The 24922-nt window shown below is 35.6% G+C and overlaps 2 protein-coding genes across 2 annotated transcripts; both read left to right on the forward strand.

Moving 5' to 3' along the window:
* Window positions 1-1685: 1685 nt before the first annotated feature.
* Window positions 1686-19509, forward strand: LOC111516292 (uncharacterized). The gene is made up of 6 exons (XM_023172464.2): window positions 1686-1846; window positions 5256-5391; window positions 9817-9933; window positions 12395-12648; window positions 13001-13035; window positions 15062-19509. The coding sequence occupies exons 1-6, from the start codon at window positions 1706-1708 to the stop codon at window positions 15186-15188; spliced, it is 810 nt and encodes a 269-aa protein (XP_023028232.2). The 5' UTR covers window positions 1686-1705; the 3' UTR covers window positions 15189-19509.
* LOC111516283 (caspase-1) lies at window positions 19368-24654 on the forward strand. Its single transcript, XM_023172458.2, has 5 exons — window positions 19368-19505; window positions 20106-20344; window positions 22519-22694; window positions 22745-22874; window positions 24224-24654. The coding sequence occupies exons 1-5, from the start codon at window positions 19450-19452 to the stop codon at window positions 24451-24453; spliced, it is 831 nt and encodes a 276-aa protein (XP_023028226.2). The 5' UTR covers window positions 19368-19449; the 3' UTR covers window positions 24454-24654.
* The last annotated feature ends 268 nt before the right edge of the window (window positions 24655-24922 follow it).

Here is a 24922-nt window from a genome sequence, read left to right on the forward strand (position 1 = left end):
ATCCATGTATAGAGTTACTTATTTTCAAATTGATTACGTCCTTCCTTTCTTTGGAAGATTCCCTCATCCTTTTTTTTGTATCAAAATGGAGTAGTAGAAAGCCAAAAACTTTCTTTCCCATAAATCAACACAAATGAAAGTCCGATTTTGTTCCCGTCTATTCATAGAAATGTTTTGTGTCCTCTTTGATTCTATAGCGCATAGGGATTATTCATCTTCAAATATCTAGACCAATTTGTAAGCAATTACGGTTGAGACTTGTTTAGGCTTGTGAGTAATTCACATCCTCGTGTGAAGCTTCCAGTAACTATCGGAAGAATCTCCGACTATGAATTTGCTGTAGCTCAAGAATCGAGATGCAAATTATTGTGTCTTGCTCTTTAGAGTAAAAGTGTTTTTTTCACCACTTTATTCGACGTTTCTGTCAACCATAGTTGCCGGGCAGTGATTATGAACACCCCTCGTAGTGCTCTTATTTTTATTGCCTTTCCAATTGGGAATGGATAGACTATACATGAATAGCATTTTACAAGTGTTGTTCATGGCGATGAACGAGAACGAGAATGTTTTCTACTTATTCACCAAACTCAAAAACCTGTTCATGCAGCTGCAGTTTCGTAAGAATGTATCATCTTTCCCTCCAACCGATTTCCTGCAGTCTTTGAAGTCCAGTAGATACTCGTTAGGACAACAAGAGGATTGTTTCGAATTCTTGGGGTTATTGTTGAATACTCTTCGTGAACAAAACAATAGCAAAATCAATATTCATGACCGCTCTGGATTGAATGATTCCGTACAGTCTATCTCGTCTTGTGTCTGTAAATATTCTGCTGGAAAAATCCTCACTTGTTTACTTTGTAGTGAATATTCAAGAGGTAGCAAAAACGTGTGTGATTTTCTGAAACTTCAACTACCGTTTCCTAATTTGACTAATAACCAGTCCGTGCAAAGCTTATTGTTAAATCATCTGAAAATGGAACTTTCAACAGGTGGCGATCGACTGTATTGCCAAATATGCCCAAACTAACTGACTGTTATAAGAAAACAAGTATAGCTGAGGCACCAGTCAATCTAATAATGACACTGATGATCTTCAAACATGACTCAACTTCTTACGGAAGCACCAAACTCTTACGAAGGTTCAAAATAGATGAACACTTCAATCTAGCAGACCACTATTATAATCTTCATGCAGTCATTGTTCACTGTGGTTCTGGCATTGAATCTGGTCATTATTACACCTTGGTCAAAGAGGAAACGGACTGGTTTAAGTTCGACGATAGTCGTGTCACGGAGTGTTCTGACGATGTATTAAATTTATTGGAGCTTCTGAACAGACCCTACATTTTGTTTTATGAAATAGAGGACATTGGCAGATCAAGATCTTCAGATGATGTGGTGCTGCAGGTTTTTCCGGGTTTTTCTGTAGCTGAAGAAGCAACTGCGCCACTTAAATCAATAAAGTCGCCCCAGAGCGCCAATTAATTTCTGTTGTTGTTTTATAATTTAATGATTTGTGTTATTCAAAAATATTATTCAAAAATATTTTTACTGAATGTTTGATATTGAAAAAACAGTTGTTTTCATTTCCAAGAAGTCTACTAAAAGAGAGTAAGTAGTCGTATCTCAATGATGTGGTGAGTCATTTCATATTGGAAATTTCAGTTATTAATATTAGAGATATCTATCGCTATTGAGGTTTATCATGTTTCGAAATAAGATAAGACAAGTAAGTCAGATGAAATTCATAATTCGCAATTACTATCTAGTATCGAAAAAATTGTTCAAAATGACGGTGTCTGCATCCCAACGAACCCTAGGAAAAGTAGCCGCTTTACTAGGAATGGTAAGCATTTTCCACCAGTATCTGTATGGATATCAACAGTTTCTTGGCCGTAGATATTTACGTAGAATTTCGTAGAACATTTTCGAAATGAAATACGGGTGTATTATACTTACATCATGGGACACACAGAACAATGTATGTAGTTATAATAGATAGTACAGTAAAATTTACACCGATAACAACCGATAATCGTAAAATTTGAAGTTCAAAATATAGGGTCTTTCATTAAGTGTTTCTTATCATTAAATTTGAATGAAACAAAGTGTGTGTGAGATATCATCGAAATTTTTCAATCGTTTGGAAGACTTATTGGTGCCATTAAGCGTGAAATATAATAATAATAATATTTATTCCACTTGTTGAACAGTATGAAATCATTACAGTAAACATTCACATACAGTAACAAGGAAGACGTCCATGTATAACTAAAAACAAATACATATAGAAATATAAAACAACAAAACATGACAGATACTACACTGTACATATAAAGGTAATTAACAATTTTTTTTATCGAGAGTAACTATTAAAACTCGTCAAAGGTGTAGCAGTTTCTTTCAATGAGATATTTTTTCAATTGTCTTTTAAATATGCAGATATTCATTGAGTCCTTAATAGAAACATCTAGCTTGTTATATAATTTGGGCCCAATGTATAGGTGACTCTTCTGATAGAGGGACGTTCGGTGAGGATTCGCTATCAACAACCCCCTAGCTCTAGTTGCGTATGGGTGGTCTTGCTGGTTTGCACAATTTTTTTTTATTCTTATCAACGAAGAGACACATCTCGTATATATACAGACCAGCAACTGTGAGTATTTCCAGCTCTTTGAATGAGCTTCTATATGAGTGTCGCCATCGCAAAATAGCAATTATTCTGATCGTGCGCTTTTGTAAAATAAATACTCGTTCAGCAGAGGAGATCATACCCCAATTCAAGATCCCATAGCGCAAGAGACATTCAATAGTTGCATGATACATATTTAGGAGAACCTCTCTTCCACAATGATTCGACATAAATCTCAGTGCATAACAGTTCTTTCGTAGTTTATCACATAGTGAATCTATATGAGGACCCCAATTGAGCGTATGAGCTAGAGTTAGCCCTAGCATTTTTGTTTCTGGTTTGGATGTCACCTCTAGTTGGCTATATTCATATATTTTAAGAGTTTCTGTGGTGTTCTGCAATGAGAATTTGACTAATGCTGTTTTGCTGATATTTAGTGCTAAATGATTTTCATCAGCCCATTCCATTATTTCCTCATATATGTATTCTGTTGTTTCTGCAAGTGATCATGTATTACAATCAGTGACCAGAACATTTGTATCGTCTGCATATGCAACTATATGTACCTTTGAAAGACTTTAGGTATTGTATCAAGCCGTTTCCATAAATAAGAAAAAGAAGTAGTCCGAGTATGGACCCCTGTGGAACTCCTTGCTTGCAGGCCAAGGACTGACTGTGAATACCTTGAATTATCACTGTTTGTGACCTGTTCTCCAGATAGGACCTCATCCAATCTTGGGCAACTCCACGAACCCCATAGCGATGCATTTTCTGGATTAGTACATAGTGATCCACACAGTCAAATGCTCTAGAAAAATCGATGAACAAACCACAAATTTGTAGTTTGTTATCCAAGGCTGTTACTATGTGTTCTATGAGATCATACAAAGCTGTTTCCGTGCTTTTATTTTGCATGAAATCATGCTGGTTTGTCGAAAGTAATTCATTTTTGAGGAGAAACGACAGACAGTAACTGATTTTTAATATTTATTTCGTATAACTTGGATATACTAGAGAGAAGACTTACCCCTCTATAGTTCTCATAGCTATAGATTGGGGTAACGATTGCAACTTTCAATTTCCCATATCCGCCAGCATTAGAATTCTTTAATTCATTTATTAAATCAAAAACCTCATATTCCTTGATTGGGTGGAGGAATATGGAGTTTGGGCAGAGTGTGACTATATTTTCCATAACATTTAGGTCATATTCTCTTTGTTCTTCCGCTTTCGTGAAATGAGCATTAAAATTGTCAGCCATGTCAATAGATGACACCTTATGTTCCCCACTAAAAATGGAAATATCTTTGATGTTTGCACCATCAACGCAAACGTTGATGTTGCTACAAAAGATGTGATTCGGCGAAAAATTTATGGTATATACCAAAAAAATGAAGAAGCAACTTTGGAAATGATTTGGTATAAATTACTCGACTATCCCGATTACAATTACAAATCTTTAGAAACTCTACGAGGTGTCTTATTGTCTTGTAGTTTCAAATATAAAAAATTGAACAATCGGATGGTCATAATGGAATCGACACGCATTGTTCAACTCCGACAAGAATATTTGAGCTACCGAGAATCCAGCAGACATATAATCTACCTAGACGAAACTTGGTTTGACACCTATGATGCTGTCAAATATGGCTGGGTAGATGAAACCAAGTATTGTGCTTTGAACAATCCTTCTTCAAGGGGAAAACGTGTTATAATTTTGCATGCCGGGAATGAAAGTGGATTCGTACCTAACGCTTTGCTCCTGTCGGCCAAAAATATAAAAGATTCGTCTGCTGATTACCACGAAGATATGACTGCGGCTTTATTCGAAACCTGGTTCAGTGAGCAGCTTCTCCCAAATATTCCTCCAAAGTCGGTTATTGTTATGGATAACGCTTCGTATCATTCTCGGTTATTGACTACAATACTAAACAATAACACAAAAAAAGCAGATATTGTTGACTTCATGCGAAATCATGACATGGAAATACCCGAAAAGTAGGTAATAGTGATGTGTGGAAAAACTGTGTGGCCCACGTTATGTGCAAAGTTCTATAAATCCGATCGTTATTCAACCCGATGATGATTCCACCTCATCCGAATATAGCGAAGAAGAATTTTGATTTTTATAGCAATTTTGTTGGCCTCTATTATTTTGTAAATATATGTTTGACGAGAATTCGGTGTGATTATTTGTGTTTTCATTGTATTTTAGAGTTTTCGACTCGGAAATCAACTACCTTAAATTTCGAAGTTTTCCATAATTACCCATGGTGGAAAAATTCAGTTGAGATAACTTTTTAATGGGGTGATCAATTGCTATGATTGTAAGAATAAGTAACTGAAAAACTACCACTGAAAAATAATATGCCGACGCCTATGTCGAGGCGGGAATTCCTTCTCTGTGCTGCTCCAATTGGTATTGAAAATACTATAGAGTGACGTCATTATTTGAGTCCTTTTAGGGCGTTGCAAATATTTTTCTGCAGTGCCTATGCATCTCCATAAAAATAGAGTGTGGTCCTCCTGAAAATTCTCATAAACGAAGAAAATCATTCAGTCATTAGACTGAAACTACATGGCTTCGTACCTCAGTACTTGACTCATCTGCCTTACTTTTCAGATCCAGGGATTTGGCTGGTCTGGATTGTCCTTAACTTGTATAATTCTGTACAATATGTCACCAAAAAATATGAACAATACTATCACATCGTATAGCCAATTTATCGACGATTCGTTATACACGACGTATTTATCAGGTGAGTGTCTTTTTGTAATATGTAATGATAAGTATTGCAGACACAAACTTCTTTGAGTACTGCTAAAAAGCATCAAGAACTAAAAATAATGGTTTGATAAATAAATCATACGAAATAGAAGATATAATTACGTTATTTTCCATGGATAGGCTTGTAATTCGTTACTTGCGTTCGCCAAAATTCCTTTTGATTATATGCCAATGGTTTTGGTGTTATCGAAGTTAATTGTGTGACCTGTTTCACTATGATGTTTGAAGAGGATGAGGCAAACCCTTTCCACTACCAACTCCACCATCGCTCCACTACTGATCCACCCTCCACCCGTTCAAGAACCGACCAAGCACCTTCAGTTCAGACAGGTTGGAGCCTTAGACGGAGCTAGGGTAAGGGTTACCCTTGCAGCTGATTTTTGTCAGAAGAACAAATGGGTTCATGACTAAGAGGTGGTGGCGGTATGAAAATCCTCAGACATCAGTACCGCCCTTCACGGTGTTCCCCTACCTGGTTGGGGTGGGATGGATGAAAAATTTGTTCATCCGTTAACAGGGGACATGAGGGCTTTATTCGACAGAGTGTCGGGGCCTTCTGTATCGGGAGGGGTCGTCTACACTCTACAGTATAATCAATAGCTTCCCTGACCAACGGGTTTTCGTGAGTTTCTGCACAATTAAAAACTCGCCTATTCCTCGACTGCTGAATGGAAGGCAGCTGCAAATCTCTGTGGATGGCTTCATTATGAATTATGAACCTTCCTGAGGAACTCAATCACCTAAATAATGTCTTCATAGGAAATGGCTAGAGCGCAAGATAATTCGAGCGGGTCATTCGATCCAGGAGAGAGAAGGCCGAAGTAACTCCAGCTAGGCTGGTTGAGGGAAAATATTTCCTTCCCTATGTTGAAAATGCTACAATGAAGCTACATTGGAACCACGAAAAGAAGTGTAGGTATCCAAAGTATACAGGCTGATTCACGGTGGATGGCACATTAGACGTTTCTGGTGAACCTGACAACGGATCACTTTGAAAATTTAATGAAGGGCATATTCGGACATTCTCTAGCCAACTAAAATATTTTCGACAATGCGGTGTTGCCGCTTCTATTAGAAAGCAGTAGCAACTTTGATTTTTCAAATGGAACACTCTGTATATAATATTATTTTTGGAATCTCCAACAATTGCCCGACAACTTTTCTTGATATTTCCCTATACCTATCTGTTACCGTTTTCGAAATAAAAATTAATTTCAATTTTTTTCTTCGAAAATCATGACTTCTAAAAATGCCGATATCTTTTAGTTAAGAAGTACTATGATATCGAAATTTGATTTGGAGTTAGGTGATACTTGGACACTTCCCACACGTCAGCCTAATCTCCGTTACTTCAATACAGGGTGGTAAAAAAAATACAGTTTTTTCGTTTGCTTGAAAAAGTTGCTGAAATGTGATTATTTTAAATGGAACACCCTGTATATTATTGAAAATTCGGAAAGCTGCTGAAATTTGCTTTCTTTCTATATATATCATACCTATACCTAACTAGTCAAGTTTCGGACTTATGAACATTTATTTGTGAAAATGTCCCTTCAGAATGGTATTTCCATTCGGTATTTGGTAAGCAGGCCATGATTACTATTTGACAGTAGCGTTGTGACATTCTCCTAATAATATCGACATTTTCGTCACTTCAGAAGTTGCAAATACCTTCAAAACGATGGAACAAAACTATTCAAACGAAGTTCTTATGAATTTGTTTATTATTTTTGGACAGTGTGACAAAATTATCAGCAGAACATGTAGAAAGTTCAATGAAATGTATCCGAATCTACCGCCAATGAACCTCAAGAAATTTATACAAATTCAGAACAATTTCAATATGTTTGGATAAACTTTAAAAAAGCACCAAGAAACTTGAAATTGGAAATATTGATATGAATAATTATAAAAAAGTAAAACAATCATGTGGAATATTTCAAAATATGTTCGAATCGCTGGCCGTTCACTTCCAAGCACTTTAAAATGCGGGTGTTGACTGCTTTCGTGGTGGCAGAGCTGATTTCATTGGGATCCAAATCTTCAAATGTTTGGGCAATCCTTTCTAACAATTCATCTCTCGAACGCACGGGTATTTTGTAAACTTTTTCTTTAAACATTCCCCACAAATAAAAATCTAATGGATTAAGATCGGGTGATCTCGCTGGCCAATTCCATGGTCCCAAGCGCCTCATCCACCGATCGTCAAATAGTCTATCCAGTTCTGCGCTCACTTCTCTTGTGCAATGTGCAGGAGCTCCGTCTAGTTGGTACCAACAGTTTCGATAATCTTCGAGTGGCAGATTATCCACGAAACTGTATACAGTATTCTCCAAAATATTCAGGTAGCTTCTGGATGTTAATGACTCCTCGTATATCACGTACCTCAATTTGTTGTCCATCAACATGCAGAAGACATTAAAACTAAATTTTTCTTGAAATCCGGCTTCTTTTGTGACGTGAGGATTTTCACTGGACCAATAATGACGATTTTTTCTATTGAAAATCCCTTCTCTCGAAAATTTCGATTCATCAGTCCAAATAATTTTATTTAAAAAAAGTGGATCTTCTTGAATGCGTGTCAACAACATTTCACAAAATTCTACTCTCTGTTGAGGATCTTGAGGCTTTATTGCTTGAATTTTGGTGAATTTATAATCATGCATTTTATGTCTTCGCAAGATTCTTTGAACCGATGAATATTTTATACCCAAATCTTCTTCAGCACTTCTTATCGATGACTCGGGAAGTGCGTGAAAATATGCTAAGACATTAATCTGGTTGTCTTCGAAAGTTACGGGTAGAGGCAAGTTTCTTGGTGCTTTTAAAGTTGATCCAAATGCATTGAAATTGTTCTGAATTCGTATAAATTTCTTGAGGTTCATTGGCGGTAGATTCGGATACATTTCATTGAACTTTCTACATGTTCTGCTGATAATTTTGTCACACTGTCCAAAAATAATAAACAAATTCATAAGAACTTCGTTTGAATAGTTTTGTTCCATCATTTTGAAGGTATTTGCAACTTCTGAAGTGACGAAAATGTCGATATTATTAGGTGAATGTCACAACGCTACTGTCAAATAGTAATGGCCTGCTTATCAAATACCGAATGGAAATACCATTCTGAAGGGACATTTTCACAAATAAATGTTCATAAGTCCGAAACTTGACTAGTTAGGTATAGGTATGATATATATAGAAAGAAAGCAAATTTCAGCAGCTTTCCGAATTTTCAATAATATACAGGGTGTTCCATTTAAAATAATCAAATTTCAACAACTTTTTCAAGCAAACGAAAAAACTGTATTTTTTTACCACCCTGTATTGAAGTAACGGAGATTAGGCTGACGTGTGGGAAGTGTCCAAGTATCACCTAACTCCAAACCAAATTTCGATATCATAGTACTTCTTAACTAAAAGATATCGGCATTTTTAGAAGTCATGATTTTCGAAGAAAAAAATTGAAATTAATTTTTATTTCGAAAACGGTAACAGATAGGTATAGAGAAATATCAAGAAAAGTTGTCGGGCAATTGTTGGAGATTCCAAAAATAATATTATATACAGAGTGTTCCATTTGGAAAATCAAAGTTGCTACTGCTTTCTAATAGAAGCGGCAACACCGCATTGTCAAAAATATTTTAGTTGGCTAGAGAATGTCCGAATATGCCCTCCATTAAATTTTCAAAGTGATCCGTTGTCTGGTTCACCAGAAACGTCTAATGTGCCATCCACCGTGAATCAGCCTGTATAGAGACGCAATGTAAATTCAAAAATAGGGCTGATTTCGAAGGAGGAGGAGAGGCAATGAACAATAACAAAATCTGGCTACTTGTTCTTGAAGCTACACAAAGAAGATCAAGTAGTTCAACTAAGAGAAACCAACCCACAACACTAAAAATAATATAAAACTACAGTCAAATTTCAGTATCGTAATTAATGCGTTTGGAACAACGAGAGCATCAACTCGAGCACTGTGATCGTTACCACATCGCCTTTCATAATGTCTACCGCAGTTGTAGACGAAACGTCAGGCATAAGAACCTGCAGACCACGGCCAAAAACCTGGAAAGTAGCTTTCACACAGTTATCTCCGGAAAACCGTAGCTTCCTCGGTGTTGAAACCATCTTTATTTTCTTGCACTGTACCGGCCTATATTTATTCATTGATTTTCCATTCTAAATATTCATCTCATCCTACCATAAGTTTTCACAGGTTTTGTCATGGGAAATTGGATAAAAAACGATTGATTTTATAATTTACATAGCGTAGTTATGTGGAAGCGAAACCATTTGATCCACATACCATCAATATGAGCGATGAATATTATTATTTGGCGTTAAATAGAACTTAGTCGTTGAAATTACAATAAACATACGTTTTTTTTTTCAGCTGAATTAAATAGTCGGCTAAGTTTTGTGATAAGACCACGAGATTTCACAATTCTGATGTGGTTTTATTTTCTGTTGAGTGCCGGATGGTTTTTTGGTTCCATCGACCAATTCGTAGGTGAGTTGCTACTGTGATAATGTTTCAAGACAAGTAATGAAACAGAATCTTTCGAAAACACTTTACCAACACCAGAACAAAATTACGGTCTCTCGACGCGAGTTTCGCTAACCAAGTTGGCGTTCTCAGGGGATCATAAAAAAACAGATAAATATTAAAGAAATAAGTAGGGGGAGACTCACTAACATAGAGGAGATACATAACAAATTAGAGGTAGGTATTTAAAAAACAGGTAGTTAGGCCTAGGATCAATATTGACAATTCTAGGGCATTTGACACGTTGAATCATCAAATATCAACTGCAATTTAAAATTTATTGGTTTTAGTACTTCTGCTTGTTCTTTTCTCAATCATATTTATCGAACCGAACTCAGTGCGTTAAAATAAATGTTATTGAATACCATAGTGGTTCACCAAGGGGTTCCACAAGGTAGTGTATTAGGACCACTTTTATATACATTGTATACCTCCAATTTTCATAATCGTCTGATATATTGCAATTACCACATGTTTGCTGCTGACACGCAAATTCATTGTGCTTTTAAATTGGAAAATATGAAGGAAGCTAATATAAAAATCAATCGTGATTTAGAAATTCTCCTTAATCTTTATAATGATCATCTTTTTTCTATAAACTGTAACAAATCTTCTACTGTATTATTTGGTAGCGATACTCAGGAATATGAAGCTTTGAGTGAAATGCAGATAATCTTAGGTGCTGATATGCTGACTTTGCTGCAAAAATTTAGGTTTACTCGTCGATTCTAAATTACGTTTCAAAGCGCGTGCAGGACCGTCGCCATGGAGGGATGAGGGGGAACCTCCCCCCTGCTTTTTCGACTTGGGAAAAAGTTGAGAAAAAGTTGGAAAATTTTTGGCCATGAAGATAGAAAAAATAATAGTAAAAAAATAAAAAAATATAAAAATAAGAGAAAAGACAGGGAGAGGTAATAAAAAAAGGGAGTTTTTTGAATATTTCAAAAAAAATTAATTTCTCCCAAGTAAGAGAACAGTCTTGTACAGTCCACAAATTTTGAAGTGGCAATTTTACAAAATTCCCAACTTTTCGCTGTTTCTTCGATTTGGAAAAGTTGGAAAATTTCGGGCCGTGAAAATAGAAAAAATAATAGTGGAAAACAATAAGCACAATATTATTTAAGTGTTGTTTCCTTTCATTTGTATTGAATATTCCTATACATGGTGGATATGGTCTTGGTCCAATATAGAATAATTCCCATTATTAATTTTATAATTACCAAAATTCATTTTTGTTTGTGCATACCCTAACGGGCATAAGCATTCAGCCAATCTTTGGATAGCTAAGTAAGAAAATTAATATATTATAGTTGTAACAAATCCCTCGGCTTTCGAAAGTTGGGAAATTTTGCTGGTGGGCTTGGGAAAATTTGGATTCCCTCCCCCCTCTGGTATTTCTTTTCGCTACGGCGCTGAGCACATGTTACGGAAAAACTTCGAAAGGCCTAGGCGTCGTTGAAGTTGGTGTATCAGCAGAGAATGTATTTAAGTTCAGAAGTGAAGAAAATGTTGAGCGATACTTTAATAGTGTCCCATTTCAAACACTGTGACATTGTGTATGGTTCATGTATAGATTATAGTGACATACGTCGAATTCAAAAAGTTCAAAACTGTTGTCCTTGAATGATGTATCACATCAGGAGGAGAGAAAGAATTTTACATAAGCTGAAGGACGCGGGATGGTCGAGTATGTATAACAGACGCAAATTACACGCTCTCACTTTTTCCTATAAAATACTAAAATTCAAAAATCTTGAATATTTATATAGAAAAGTTATATATAGGACAGATGTGCATAACGTCAAATCTTCGGGAGATAAAATATGATTCATATTCCTGCACACAATAAAGAAATTTATAAAAGGTCATTTACCTACCAGATATCTCTCCACAACAATCTACTGGATGTTCTCGAGTTCTCTACACAAATTCACACTTAAAAAAAGCCCAAAAAACATTTGTTTGAGAAGCAATGAAACAAGATATTTTTTTAGAATACTTCCTCAATTATATTCGAGTTCTATTTATATCCTGGTGTAACTATAGCTAGAATGTTTGAATGTTTATTAATTTTTGTTATGGTTTATGTGGAAGAATTGGTTTTAAGACCTAGCATAATCCATTTATTCACCGGTAGTAGTTGGGTACTACCAGGTAGTAGTTAGGCCAGTAGCATATAAAAACACTAACATAATAGTGAAATTTAGTCATAATGATCTTCTGAGGACGTTAACTTGGTTAACGAAACGGGCGTTGAGGGACCATAATTTTGTTCTGTTCTTGGAAAAGTGTTTTTAACAGATTCAGAGGTTTCAGTACAAACTATCAAGTAATAAAACAGACCTTTTCAGTTCTTTGAACACATAGAATAGTTGTCTCAATATAAAAGGACCATATTATCATTGCTTTGAATATTTGATTCTAGCTTGCCATTACAACAAGAAACGCATATCCACTATGATGATGATATGGGGTTCTATCACAGGTGTTATATCAGTGATTGATCTGGTTCTCACTTGCCTTCTGTTAAGAGATTACATACATTGTGGAGAAGAACCCAATATAGACGTTTCTTGCTATTTGGCAGTTGGAATAGTTATGACTCTGGCTGCTAGAGGTTACATACTATGGTTAATTAATGTAGGATTTACGTTTTTGATGTTCTGCAATGCTTGGGAGGTAAGAATATCACATTTTTTATTAATGTAATTGAACACTTCTTCTACACCACAACAGATATTTTGTCCCTCATCGATATTTGAAGTCATAAGCCAACTACAATGTTTATTGTTTGGTAAAACATTTCAGAAAAACGTGGATTATACTTGAACATCTATTATGGTTAGGAAAATTGTTCGTTCTGTTTCAATTTTATATGATACTGTTTCTCAAATACTATTGTTAGAATATCCGGTATGCATGGAAGATATAGAAAAAATTAAGGAATTGGTAGATGTGAGGAGGATGGAGAAAGAGATTCAAAGAGAACATGAGTAAATAAACAAACAACTGAATAATAATTTTTTTTCAGATCATCAAAAAGGAATATGCCGAAAGGAAAAAATTGTGAGTAAACATTTTATTATATTCCAATTTCTCATCTGAAAATTAATAACGTCATATTTAGGTATGTAATAGCTCATCAGGCTAACTGACTAAATTATACCTACTCAGTACTTGATATACATTAATAATTCGAACTACGACTTTTACTGCCTGCTCAATAAAACTTCAAATGCTATGTCGTAGAAAACCTCATCACAGGAATGCATGTATCTTTTCCTAGCTACTTGTGGGACCAATTATGGATCATAAAGTAACCAAAGAATATGAGCCTGGGTCTACAATTAACCTTTCTGTGGTACCGCATCAATTGCACGAGCGTCTGAGCTCTTCAACTCTTGATTCTGTTTACAACTCTAGTAGACTAAGTGGTACAGAACAAGATATCTTATGAATCTGCATTTTACAAAAATCTTGAGCAATATAATCTGCATCAGGTGTGATTCACTAAAACTAGAGACAGAAAACCTTGTTTGGCTGAATCAAATGGTCAAGTTACAGATGCCCTGAAAAATAAAGGTTATTACAACTTCAATATCAACCAATCCACTGGAATTGTTCAGATTTTCAGCGCTAAAGAGTCCCGCTGACCTAAAAATTCGCTCATAGAATGGAGAGGTCTGCTTCTTTGAGGAGCTGGGTTGGATGTGAGCTATAATAAATCCTCGCGGGTTGCTGTGTAGGATCGAACAGACTCACTTAGTTTGGTTCTACCTATTTTTCATCAATAAAGAGAAGAAAATCTTCATAGACTGCTCCTTCTACCGACTAAAAACATCTTCTTGGGCTCACTGCTTTCTCACACCGGAACCCCACTCGCATTACTTCAATGGGGGGTGCTGTCTCATTGACTTATGTCCATTCTATGAGGTTCGGTCTTCATTCTCTTTATTCTTTATTATGGAGAGAATTGCTCGATATGTGATATTCCAGCTCTCTTCAATGATAATGAGTTTTTTCATCGTATTCTCTGCTACGAAATGTACCCCTGCAAGCTGGCAGAGTAGAACAATATATGTTTTACATCATCCTGGAGGCCACAATATAGGCAGCCATTGGATTCCACTTTCCCATGTGTACTTCTGAAATACCCACCTGCGTAAGGTATGATTCCATTCTCCGTGTGTCATCTCTGTTCAAACTTATTTATTTGGCATTAGGTGATAATTTCACCTTCCATAACTGGCTTTATCCCAGTTAGCTTGCCATATAGTTGCTAGAGTTTACTTGGTTATGCTTTCAGCTGTTCCCAGATACCTCTCCTGTCTTTCTTTCATGGGAAAATCAATAAAAGGAACTCCAGCTATCACCCCTACCGCTTCTGCTGGTACAATTCTGTAAGCACAGTGAATTCTTAAGGTTATTTTCCTTTGCAGCTGCAGTTTCCACAGTGGTTTTCTATTCTCCACAACTGTATGCCAAGCAGGTGCTGCATACAAAATCTGAGGATGGGTCACACTCAGAAGTACCCTTCTTACGGAGGAACGGGGTCCGTCTGTATTCGGAAAAAGACCCGAAAGAGCTGTTACACTTTGTTCCACTTCACAAATAACTTTGTCCTTATGCTCGGCGAAGATAAGCCTTGTATCAAGCCTTACGTCTAGGTATTTAATGCTTTTTTGTGGGGTAACTGTGGTTCTTGGCAGCATTCTGTTTTCTCTTCATCATTTCTCAGCTTCTGTCACATCTGATACCAGCTCTAGTCCTTTATACGCTAGCCAGCTATATAGCCATATCTGCTGTACTAGCCAGATTTTCTTCATCTTCAGCAATAACGTTGACGTTTGGTCCTACCTACGTAATATGTCATAGTCGTGAGTTTGCGAATGTGGATTTGGTCTTCCTTGGGATTTATATATTACATTATTGTCATTATTATAAAGATCACTGAGTAGGTAGAATTCAGTTAGTATTTATGATCACATCTGAAGAAGCAGTTATGCGATTTTGTAGCTCAAATACGTTACGATGAATTCTTATTAGGTAGTGACCATATTCATAACACTTGCAAATTATCATTTTTTTACAGTGGCAACTGTACAATACCAAGGGTCCAGCTGCAAGACCCTCCACCACGTAAACCTGTCCAAAAATATCCAAGAGAAGAAAATTCTCATGGCATGGAATTTCCCAGTCATTCAAGAAGCCGTTTTTAAAGTTAATAAACATCGTTGAATATTTTCTAACATATGCAAAGCAACAAAAGTAACACAGTTAGAGGGGGTCAAAATTTTTATTCAATATCTTGTGAAGAACTGTTCAACTTGTGGAATTACATATTTACATTCTTCTTGTGTAAAAAAAAACAGTTGTATAACTTCTATCCATTCTTAAGTAATACGTAGGATTGTGATAAATACCCCCTTCTCAATCATCACCATAAACAATGAAATAGAAAGTTGAAAAATACGTAACTCCACCAAGGAAAAATTAAAGTTCAAAAAGCTGACATTACTGAGAAAGTGAACATAACCGTAAAGAAGCAAATTAGCTGTTAGTTGTTATTATCCTTTTATTGATAAAACTTTTTGGTTATGTAAAACATTTATGTTAATTTGGGGTTTTTACAATAATAAGGTTATGTCTAATCCAATTTAAATGTCATAAACTGCGAGTATATTTTATTTATTCCTAGTTGAGTTACAGTTTTTTATTCTTTCGTTCTTTTTTCAACTGATTTGATTGCTGTACATTTTTGTTAAATTTGAACTGTAGTTGAAGTTGAAGTGTTATCATATATTGAACACAAAAATTTCTTCGTTTTTCATTTGACACACCACTCAATTTGATAGCAAATATAAAAATTTTAGGTACCCCCACTTTTTTTAATGTAGCATATTAATCATGAACCTATAAAATGTAACATAATGAATGATATTTTTCGGCAACGGTCAGTCGATTTCGATTGTATATGTGCCTTAGGTCACGTAGGTATATTTGCAATACGCATATATACAGACGGCTCAAAAACCAAAGAAGGCTCAGGATGTGGAGTGTACTCCAGATCACTAAGCCTAAGGATTATGTGGCGAATGGGAAAAAATACCAGCCTGGTCCAAACATAACTGGCTGGTATCTCAATCGCCACAAAAGAAATGACCAGGAAAGGAATGTCTGGCAAAAATATAACAATCTGCACTGATAGCAGACAAGCCCTAATAGCCTTGAACAGACAACGTGTTACCTCAGGGCTAGTACTAGAGTGCCACCAAGATGTAGCCAAAGCCTCGGTAGATAATAACATTATCCTGAGGTGGGTTAAAGGGCACGACAAGAGTAAAGGTAATCGTATTGCCGACTCTTTAGCCAAGGATGCTCAACCCCTAAAGAGATGGGATGAAATCAAAGGATGCAAATTTGCCAGGATCACCCTAAGAAGCTGGCGCCGAAGAAATATCTGGCAATGACAAGGATGAATCTACGCTCAAAAGTATGATTTCTGACTGGGAGGATGTATAATGACACCATCATTGCCACTGTCAACTAAAGAAACACCTCCACAATATGGGGCTAGGTGACACACCTCTAGGCAGAATATGTGAAGAGAAAGATAAAACTGTGAGGCCTATGCGAATGTCCAGAGTTATCGTCAGTAAGAAATATAAAGGAGATGTCTCCCATTGACCTGTCCACCTTTCTGGAAAAGACAGGACCCAGGAGGACAACTCCTTGGGAGGATGTATAATGACACTATCATTGCCAAACGCCTGGTTAATTTTTTGGGCTATTTCGGCAGTGCTTTGGTTCAATTTGAGTTCGTAAAGAAAAATTGGCCGGAAATCATGTGGTAATAAACTGAAAAGAGACAAAAACTTAAAAATTTGGAAAAAAATTAACATATTCTTACTTTTTCTAATATGATACCTATAAAATTATTTGAAATCCCTGAGAGAACCACAACAATTGAGAATTAAAATGAATATCTGAAAATAACAATTATATTAAGCAAAAAACCCTGTAATGAAATTACAATAAAAATAAAATAAAAGCAAAAAATTTAAAATTTGAACAGTTAAACAAAAAAAAATAAATAAAAATTGAAAGATTTCAAGTTCACGACGTTTCGATTGCTAGTAACCACAATCGTCTTCGGGTGATGACCCGGGTCATTTTAATTTTAAATTTCATTGGTCCTTTCAAGGATTTCAAATCAGTTTATATCATACTAGTTGTTGCCCGCGGCTTCGCCCGTGTAGAATTTGGTAGTTGTAGTACCAATTAGTACTATGTTGCTGTATCGCTGCTGTTTCAATGTTTTGACAGAATCAGAATCAACGAACTTATAGTAAAACCAATAATGATTGAGAGTAAAGCGCGTTGTCATATCTAAATTTTACGTTACCAGTTTATAGCAGAATCAAAATATAGAAAGCAGTAGAGTTGTAGGTTGTGGCAAATTATAGATAATACACAATACTAGTACGATTAAGGTATTATTTATGACAAAAATCAGTAATGAGCTTGTAATGAGTGATACTTATACATTTCCTGATTACTGATCAGTTAAAATTCATTATTTTCTGTATAGTGTTAGATATTTATTACAACTAGTGGCAACGCTGTACGCAACGATATTTCTGTCTTTGTCACTTCACCGTAACTTCCATCTCATCGTTGCAGTCCTCACTAATGTACTTGCAGCCATGAGCGTATCATTGGTTTGTGAATTATACAGCGTGAATTGTACGTTTTACAGTTAAGTTAGTCAGCAATCGACGTGTTGTGATAACAATTGGTGAAAATAATAGTGCTAACAAGTGTTTAAGCGTTACATAATTATATTTCTACACCGTTCTCAAACTACTCAAAAAATGGGAGACATGGTCGGGCCTTCCACGTCGAAAAAGGTAAAACGGTCGGAGTCTCGGTCAGTAAGAGAAAAACAAATTGTACTGCGAGTATTTCACTGTCTTGAAAGAGATCAGCAGCCACCAAAAGATGACTTTGTGCATATGTGCTGTAATTCTACGTGTGTACCTCCGAATAACCAACCGGGCATTTCTACATCATTAAGTTCCACAATTACAAAAGATAAATTAGTTGATATGTGCTCTGATTATACCGGTGTACCAAAATCATAGATTTACAAAATACTAAGAGAAGCAGAAATTCATGGGGACGTACAAACGCCAAAAACTAGTAGCGGACGAAAAAAAATCACAGTTGATGAAGAAGCCAAAACCAGTATACGCAGAACTATTCACAGTTTCTTTTTCAGAAATGAGCTGCCCACACTACAAACAGTTCTGGAGGCACTTAGCGATCATGAATTGGTCCCAAAAATGGGTAAAGAAACTTTTAGGAAACTTGTACACGAAATGAAATTTGACAGGAAAAGCATTCTCATTGAACGTCAAGAAATAATAGCATGGAGAAGAAACTATCTAAGAAAAATTGACGAATTTCGTAAGCTCAAAAGAAATTGTACTTTATGGACGAGACATGGGTTAACCAAGGACATACGGTCAAAAAAGTATGGCAAAAAGTATGTTGCTGTATCGCTGCTGTTCTAATGTTTTGACAGAATCAGAATCAACGAACTTAGGCGTGCACAGCGTTATAGAAAAGTGCTTTCAAAAAATTGTTCTACAGCGCCATCTAGTGGCGAGTTACAGAAAAATTGATAGCCTAAAAACCTTCTCTATGAAAAATTACTTATACATGTCAAGTTTCATCACGATCGGTTGAGCGATGTAGAAGTTTGTCACTCACCAACCAACCAACCAACAAACATCCATTTTTATATATTAGATTAGACAATGGAAGTCCGAACTAATGAAATTCACTTGACATTAAAAAGTGCAAAAGTTTTGAAAGAAATAATCATCACAAGACGGTATAATGTATCGAAAACAATGAGGAACTGTTTTTATTTCTTTCTATTTTTGTTCTATTTCATAATGGAAAAAATTGAACACCAAGACTTCAGATCACAACTGCAACAATAATTTACGTGGCTTCAACGCAGTTTGTGGACTTTCATGAAGTATTGGCTAATTCCATCATATTACGCAGTTTATTAGTTTAAAAAAAATAATTTATTTGTAAATCTATATCCATTTCCGATACCTTCAGACTGTATGATAAGATATAGATTTGTAATAACCTGTTTTATCAACTCGATATTCTCACTTGAATCTAAAAGTAACCCTGTGTTGGTTAATCACCACATGTCACATTCAAATGGTTTTTTATAAATCAAATCATTTTTGATGATGATACTACGAATGGAATATTGAGTACCTGCGATAACTGTTCAAATAATTAGGAAAGATAAAGGTATATTCAATATGGTATTGTTAATGAATACGCCATATTGCAGTTCGATTGGTTTGAGAGCGCTGAAAATATTGTATATTGGTGACTGATATTTATATTATAAAGTAGAAACAGTCAGTGTGCTCATATCATTTCGCCATGTCGGATAAAGACAGTCAATCTAATACAGAAGTTGATTGGTTTCTTCAAACTAAGTAAGTAATTTCTAGAATAAGGTGTTTTATGGGAAAGAAAGGGGTTGGCTTTCTACTTCTCCATTTTCATACAAAAATGTGGGAAGTTTCCAATGAAAGGAAGGAAGTAATCAATTTCAAAACGGACTCTATACAGAGATGTGTAGATCATGCAAAGAAGTAACTTTCAGATACAAACTGGAAGAAAAAGCCCCAATTTCATTTTTAGTTTCCTATAGACTACAAAGATACTTCACTCGATATTCAAAAAATAAACAGAAATAGACTTCTTGGTCATTTTTCCCATCCCTGCACATCGCCAATTGGTCCAAGCAACTGATGCAGATTACACTAGGCTGGGGATGATCTCTGACAATATGCCTCCAAGTGTCAATTGCGAACTGCCTCATACAGTATTTTTCCCGAGTAGAGAGGACTGGATCCTCCGGAAGAAAGAAAATTTAAGAGCAAATAATTGTTGGTTCACAGATGGATCAAAAACACCTTTGGTTCTGGTGAAGAATATATTCTATCTCTTGTATGACATAACTTGCAGTTCTAATTACTTATTCAAAGTAGTCATTTCCTGTGAACATTTTACTGTAGATTTTCAATTTACAGGAAAAAAGAAGTTCGTCCAGTAGCTCCTTCTCCAGAATCAGAAGTCTATAAACGTCATGAAAGAAGAGGAACCGCTATTATTTTCAACCACAAAAATTTCACTATGAAAGAGTGTTCAGTTAGGCAAGGAACTGACAAGGATAGAGATGACCTCACAAGACTTCTGGATGAATTGGAATTTGATGTTTTCGTACACAATGATCTGACTTTAATACAGATCATAGAGGTTTTGGAAGCAGGTAATACTATACAGTGCATTTCTTTAATGTCTCCCCCCCTTTTACTCTTTGAACGGGCCAACTGAAAAAATTGACATTCGGGATAATGAAATTAATGCATGAATACTTCATAATGAAGTGAAATTGACAGATGAAATTTTCAAGATGGTGACTGGGCGTCATCTGGGAAAAAAATTAAATGAAAAGTGAAAGTTCCGCCATTTTGTAGTAGTTGAAGATATTGACATTATATTCTAGGGTTGTGAAGTATTCCTCGGGAGCTTCAAAATGATGTGTCACAAGACCCCTCTTTCCATGTAATTTATTTCCCAGATGACGCCCAGTCGCCATACAAGATATTTCGTTCGTTGTCACAGAACTAAAACCTTCCCTATGAATCTAATAGTCAGTTACATCCAGCGGCGGCTCGTCAGAGGAGGCAAGGGAGGCTTAGCCTTCCCATAAAATTTTAGGCTATTCATCGCAATAAATTAAAAGATATTGACAAATAATTATGATTATTTTTTTCTAAAAAATGCTTGATTATCATTACTTCACCATTAATTTTTAATATAAATACATAATATTCCCGAAAAAACACCATCACTCACTACGTAGTACGTACCACACTGTATCCTGCATCAACAAAACTCAAACGTACCGCCCATGAACGAATAAACCATCAACCCGAAATAATAAATGCCATACGTTGCAAGGGAGCCAAGCCTCCGACCGCTTTAAAAAACACAGGCTACACGCGACCGATCCAACCAGCGACATACGTCCCGATTTTTAATTCCAGTTGCAGAAATTATAGCGTTAGAGGAGGCTAGCCTCCAGTTGGTCTTCGGTAAATCGTTTTAGTGTTTCTTGATAATATTTGTTATTTGTGTATAAAACAGGCTGTATTGTATTATAGACGTGCTTTTTGGTAATATTTTCAATGTGTTTTTGAAGCGTTTTCTTTCAATTTCAAAGTGGTTTCAGGTTTTTACTTTTCGGTAAGTTTTTTTTTCATTTATTATGGATAAGTTGGACGAAATTAAAAAATCTGACGATGTAGTCGATTGATTGCTGACAAATGAGTGTAAGTCTTTATCTTATGATAATAAATTTTACATTATTAAAACTCTGGGAAGGCCTCAACCAGATTTGATTTCAATTAAAACGTCAGATAATCGACAAAATCGAGGATTTAATATTAGTTGGTACGATAAATGCGATTGGTTAACCGGCTCCATTAAACGAGAAAAACTTTTTTGTTGGCCCTCTGTTTTATTTTTCGTACAAACCGAATACCAAACGTGGTCTAAAATAGGATACTCCGATTAAAAAAAATTCCCTCGTTCTACAGAAAGAAATTTTAAATCTAAGGAGCATATATTTTCGTCTTGTAAATTGAAATTGCTCAGCAAACAAAATGAAGCAACAGCTTTAGATACAACTCAAAAAGAGGCCATCATTTCTTTCAATAATCAGGTTAGGGAAAATCGGTCGAATTTAAAAAGACATCGATATTACGATTTATTTGGGTTCCCAAGAATTAGCTTTTAGTGGACACCATGAAACCGAAGATTCGATTAATCGCGGTAATATCAAGGAACTTTCAATGTTTAATGATTCACAATTTGGCATTTTTTAAACGGTAGCGTTTTTTCGGGCACCTCAAAAACCATACAAAATGAGCTTATAGACAGTGTGGCATATATTATTAAGGAAAATATAAGCAGGGAGATCGAAAGTGTTTCTTTATTTGCATGGGAAATTGATGAAACTACCGATAAAACCTGTACATCACAACTATCAATCATTTTTAGATATGTCAAAGATGGTAATGTGGTAGAACGTTTTATGGGTTTTCATAATATTTCATCTGGGCGCACAGCTGACTATTCAATTTTTTAATTCGTAAGTGTGACACCTTTATGACTTAGGCCTCCCCTGTTCTCCAATGCACAAGCCGTCACTGGTTACATCCAAAGAATTCAGAGTAATTGGAGAAAGATATAACGAATACATCAGAGCTCAAAAATCTGTATCAATTGATTTATTCATTTTCAACGGAACACCTCGAGTGGGAGGCTTCTCCAGCTTCAACCATGTGTGGAAGGACAAAAGACAAGCACTACAGGAAAATCCTTAAGGCGCCTCAGAGCGGTAAACAAAGAATTTTACGTTGATATTTTCGTTTTCAGTATCTAAAATGGACCATTCTAATTCCGACTGTCTGGTGGTTGCAGTGATGTCGCACGGAGAAAATGGAATTGTCTGTGCAAAAGATTCTACTTATAAAACAAACATATTGTGGAACCTTTTTTCGCCGGTACATTGCCCTAGTTTGGCAGGAAAGCCGAAACTATTTTTCATTCAAGTATGTGCGTCTCAGGCCAACACTCTTGATTAAAATATTGATTATTCCAGGCATGCCGAGGCAACCACACCGATCCGGGATTCGAAGTCAGTTATGAAGAAACAGATTCCGCACGTAAAGACAATATATATTCCATACCGATTATGGCAGACATCTTGGTTATGTATGCTACCGTTGAAGGTAAATTTCACGATATATTTTTGTTCAGTCAACATAGTACTCGTATTTATCAAATTCAACATTGAAATATAATTTACGACCAATATAAATAATGAACTTTCAAGATGAATTAAAACCAACAATTTGTTGTTTTTTACAATACCGAGATTAGGAGACGATTTCGTAATGTTTGAGTTGTTTTACTTGAATTATTATTGGTGAATATATCTTTTCCTACTTTCGAAAAACCGACAAAATTGCAGTTGTTCAGATACTTACGTACCTACTTCCTCACGAGTTAATGACAAATTCAATCAAAATCTAATATCTTCATTTATTTGCAGATTACGTTACACTTTCCACTAACATCTAAAAATGATCGCCCAAACATTCAGTCAATGTCGATCACAAGTAATCACTCAAAATATTGAAAAAATCTCGTTGAAAAGTCACTATTCATTTCTTGCAGTGACTACATTTCTCCTGAAATATCTATATCTCTCTTCATAAGTTAAATAAATCTATTGAAAGCAATTTTTCCTCGCCAGAACAATGATAGTGTCTCCAAACACCAACTATTTTTAACGAAGATTCAGCTTAATGCCCCTCATGACCACAATCTCTGTTTTTTTGTCAATAAATTCAACATTTCTTTTTTTTCACTCGATGTGCTGCATGTGATGATGTCACTATTAATAGCGAAGATACAACTTAGTGCCCTTCTGACATGTTGCGCCATCTTGGTTTTTCCTTTGTTACAACTCATTCATTTTCACAAATCATCACATACTGACCATATCACCCTCAACGTTTTTTCTGTTCTATTATTATTACTATTCAACCCTCACCCCCGAGTTCAATTCCATCTTACACAGCCACCCAACCAATGTTCATTCCATCCTGATTGGCTGATCGATGTCACTCTGTATAATAAATTAGGTTGGGTGTTCCACAAGGTTTCGCTCGTAGGTCCAAAAATGACTAAAATGAAGCGCCATAAGGAAAGGCATGGGATTTTGGGCCAGAATCTGCATAGCACATATACTAAATTATTCAAACATACTGTGTTATGTATTTGACTTTCTTTTTGGTGTATACTCGTATAATATAATAACTTCTACAGCTAATCATTCAACTTTGAATTTTTCAGTAACTAACAACAAACACGACAGTTCCTGATGCTGATACTTATATTTAGTTTTCTGATTATCTAGGCCGTTACTTGATGAAGATCCATAATAATTTCACAAACTACACCGGAAGCTTTATTTTCAAAACTTTCATGACATGTTTCGCTATCACATTAGCTTTTTCCGCAAAATAGACAAGTCATCAATCACACATATTAAAGTTATTCACCTTAATTGCAGGCTACTTCGCTTGGAGGGATCCTGAAACTGGCAGTTTTTTTATACAGGCTCTTGTTCATCAGCTGAGAAATTTTCATAAAACCAGGGACCTCCTGTCAATTTTGACGTGCGTTAACAGACAGGTGGCTATTGGTTTCACTTCAAATGAACGTGGCGTCCCTGAACTGGACAAGAAAAAAGAAATGTGTTCCATAGTGTCAATGCTGACGAGGTTATTTTATTTAGATTGAATAATACGCGATACGCCATAAATTACTATAGTTAATATTGTTGCACTTTATTTACATTATCATGATGATTTATGTTAGTTAAATTTTTGCTTCACAGGTTTCTGTATGAGCTGTACAATGATGTATTGATTATTTTCACCATGTCTTACCAGTAATCATATTTTAAATAGTATTAATAATAATAATAATAATAATAATTTAGTACAGTATATTTTATACAGTGTGTCCAAGATAAGGATCCTAAGCATGGGAATCTCAGTACCTGTTGGAGATACAGCTTAGGTTGAATTAGGAAAAAGTTGTGTTCTTTAAAGCTTATTTACATGCCGTTTAGAAACTTGAAGAATTTTCATGGCCTGCTGAGATATTTGGGAAAAACGAGAATTTGACAATATCAATTTTATTTTTTTCTGACTTTATTTGAAAAGATATCAAAAAACGAATAACACTTTTTCATTGGCACTTTCAA

This window comes from Leptinotarsa decemlineata, unplaced genomic scaffold (assembly GCF_025532065.1).
Source record: "Leptinotarsa decemlineata unplaced genomic scaffold, Ldec_3_MD MMD2_tig00000035_RagTag_RagTag, whole genome shotgun sequence".
NCBI lineage: Eukaryota > Metazoa > Arthropoda > Insecta > Coleoptera > Chrysomelidae > Leptinotarsa > Leptinotarsa decemlineata.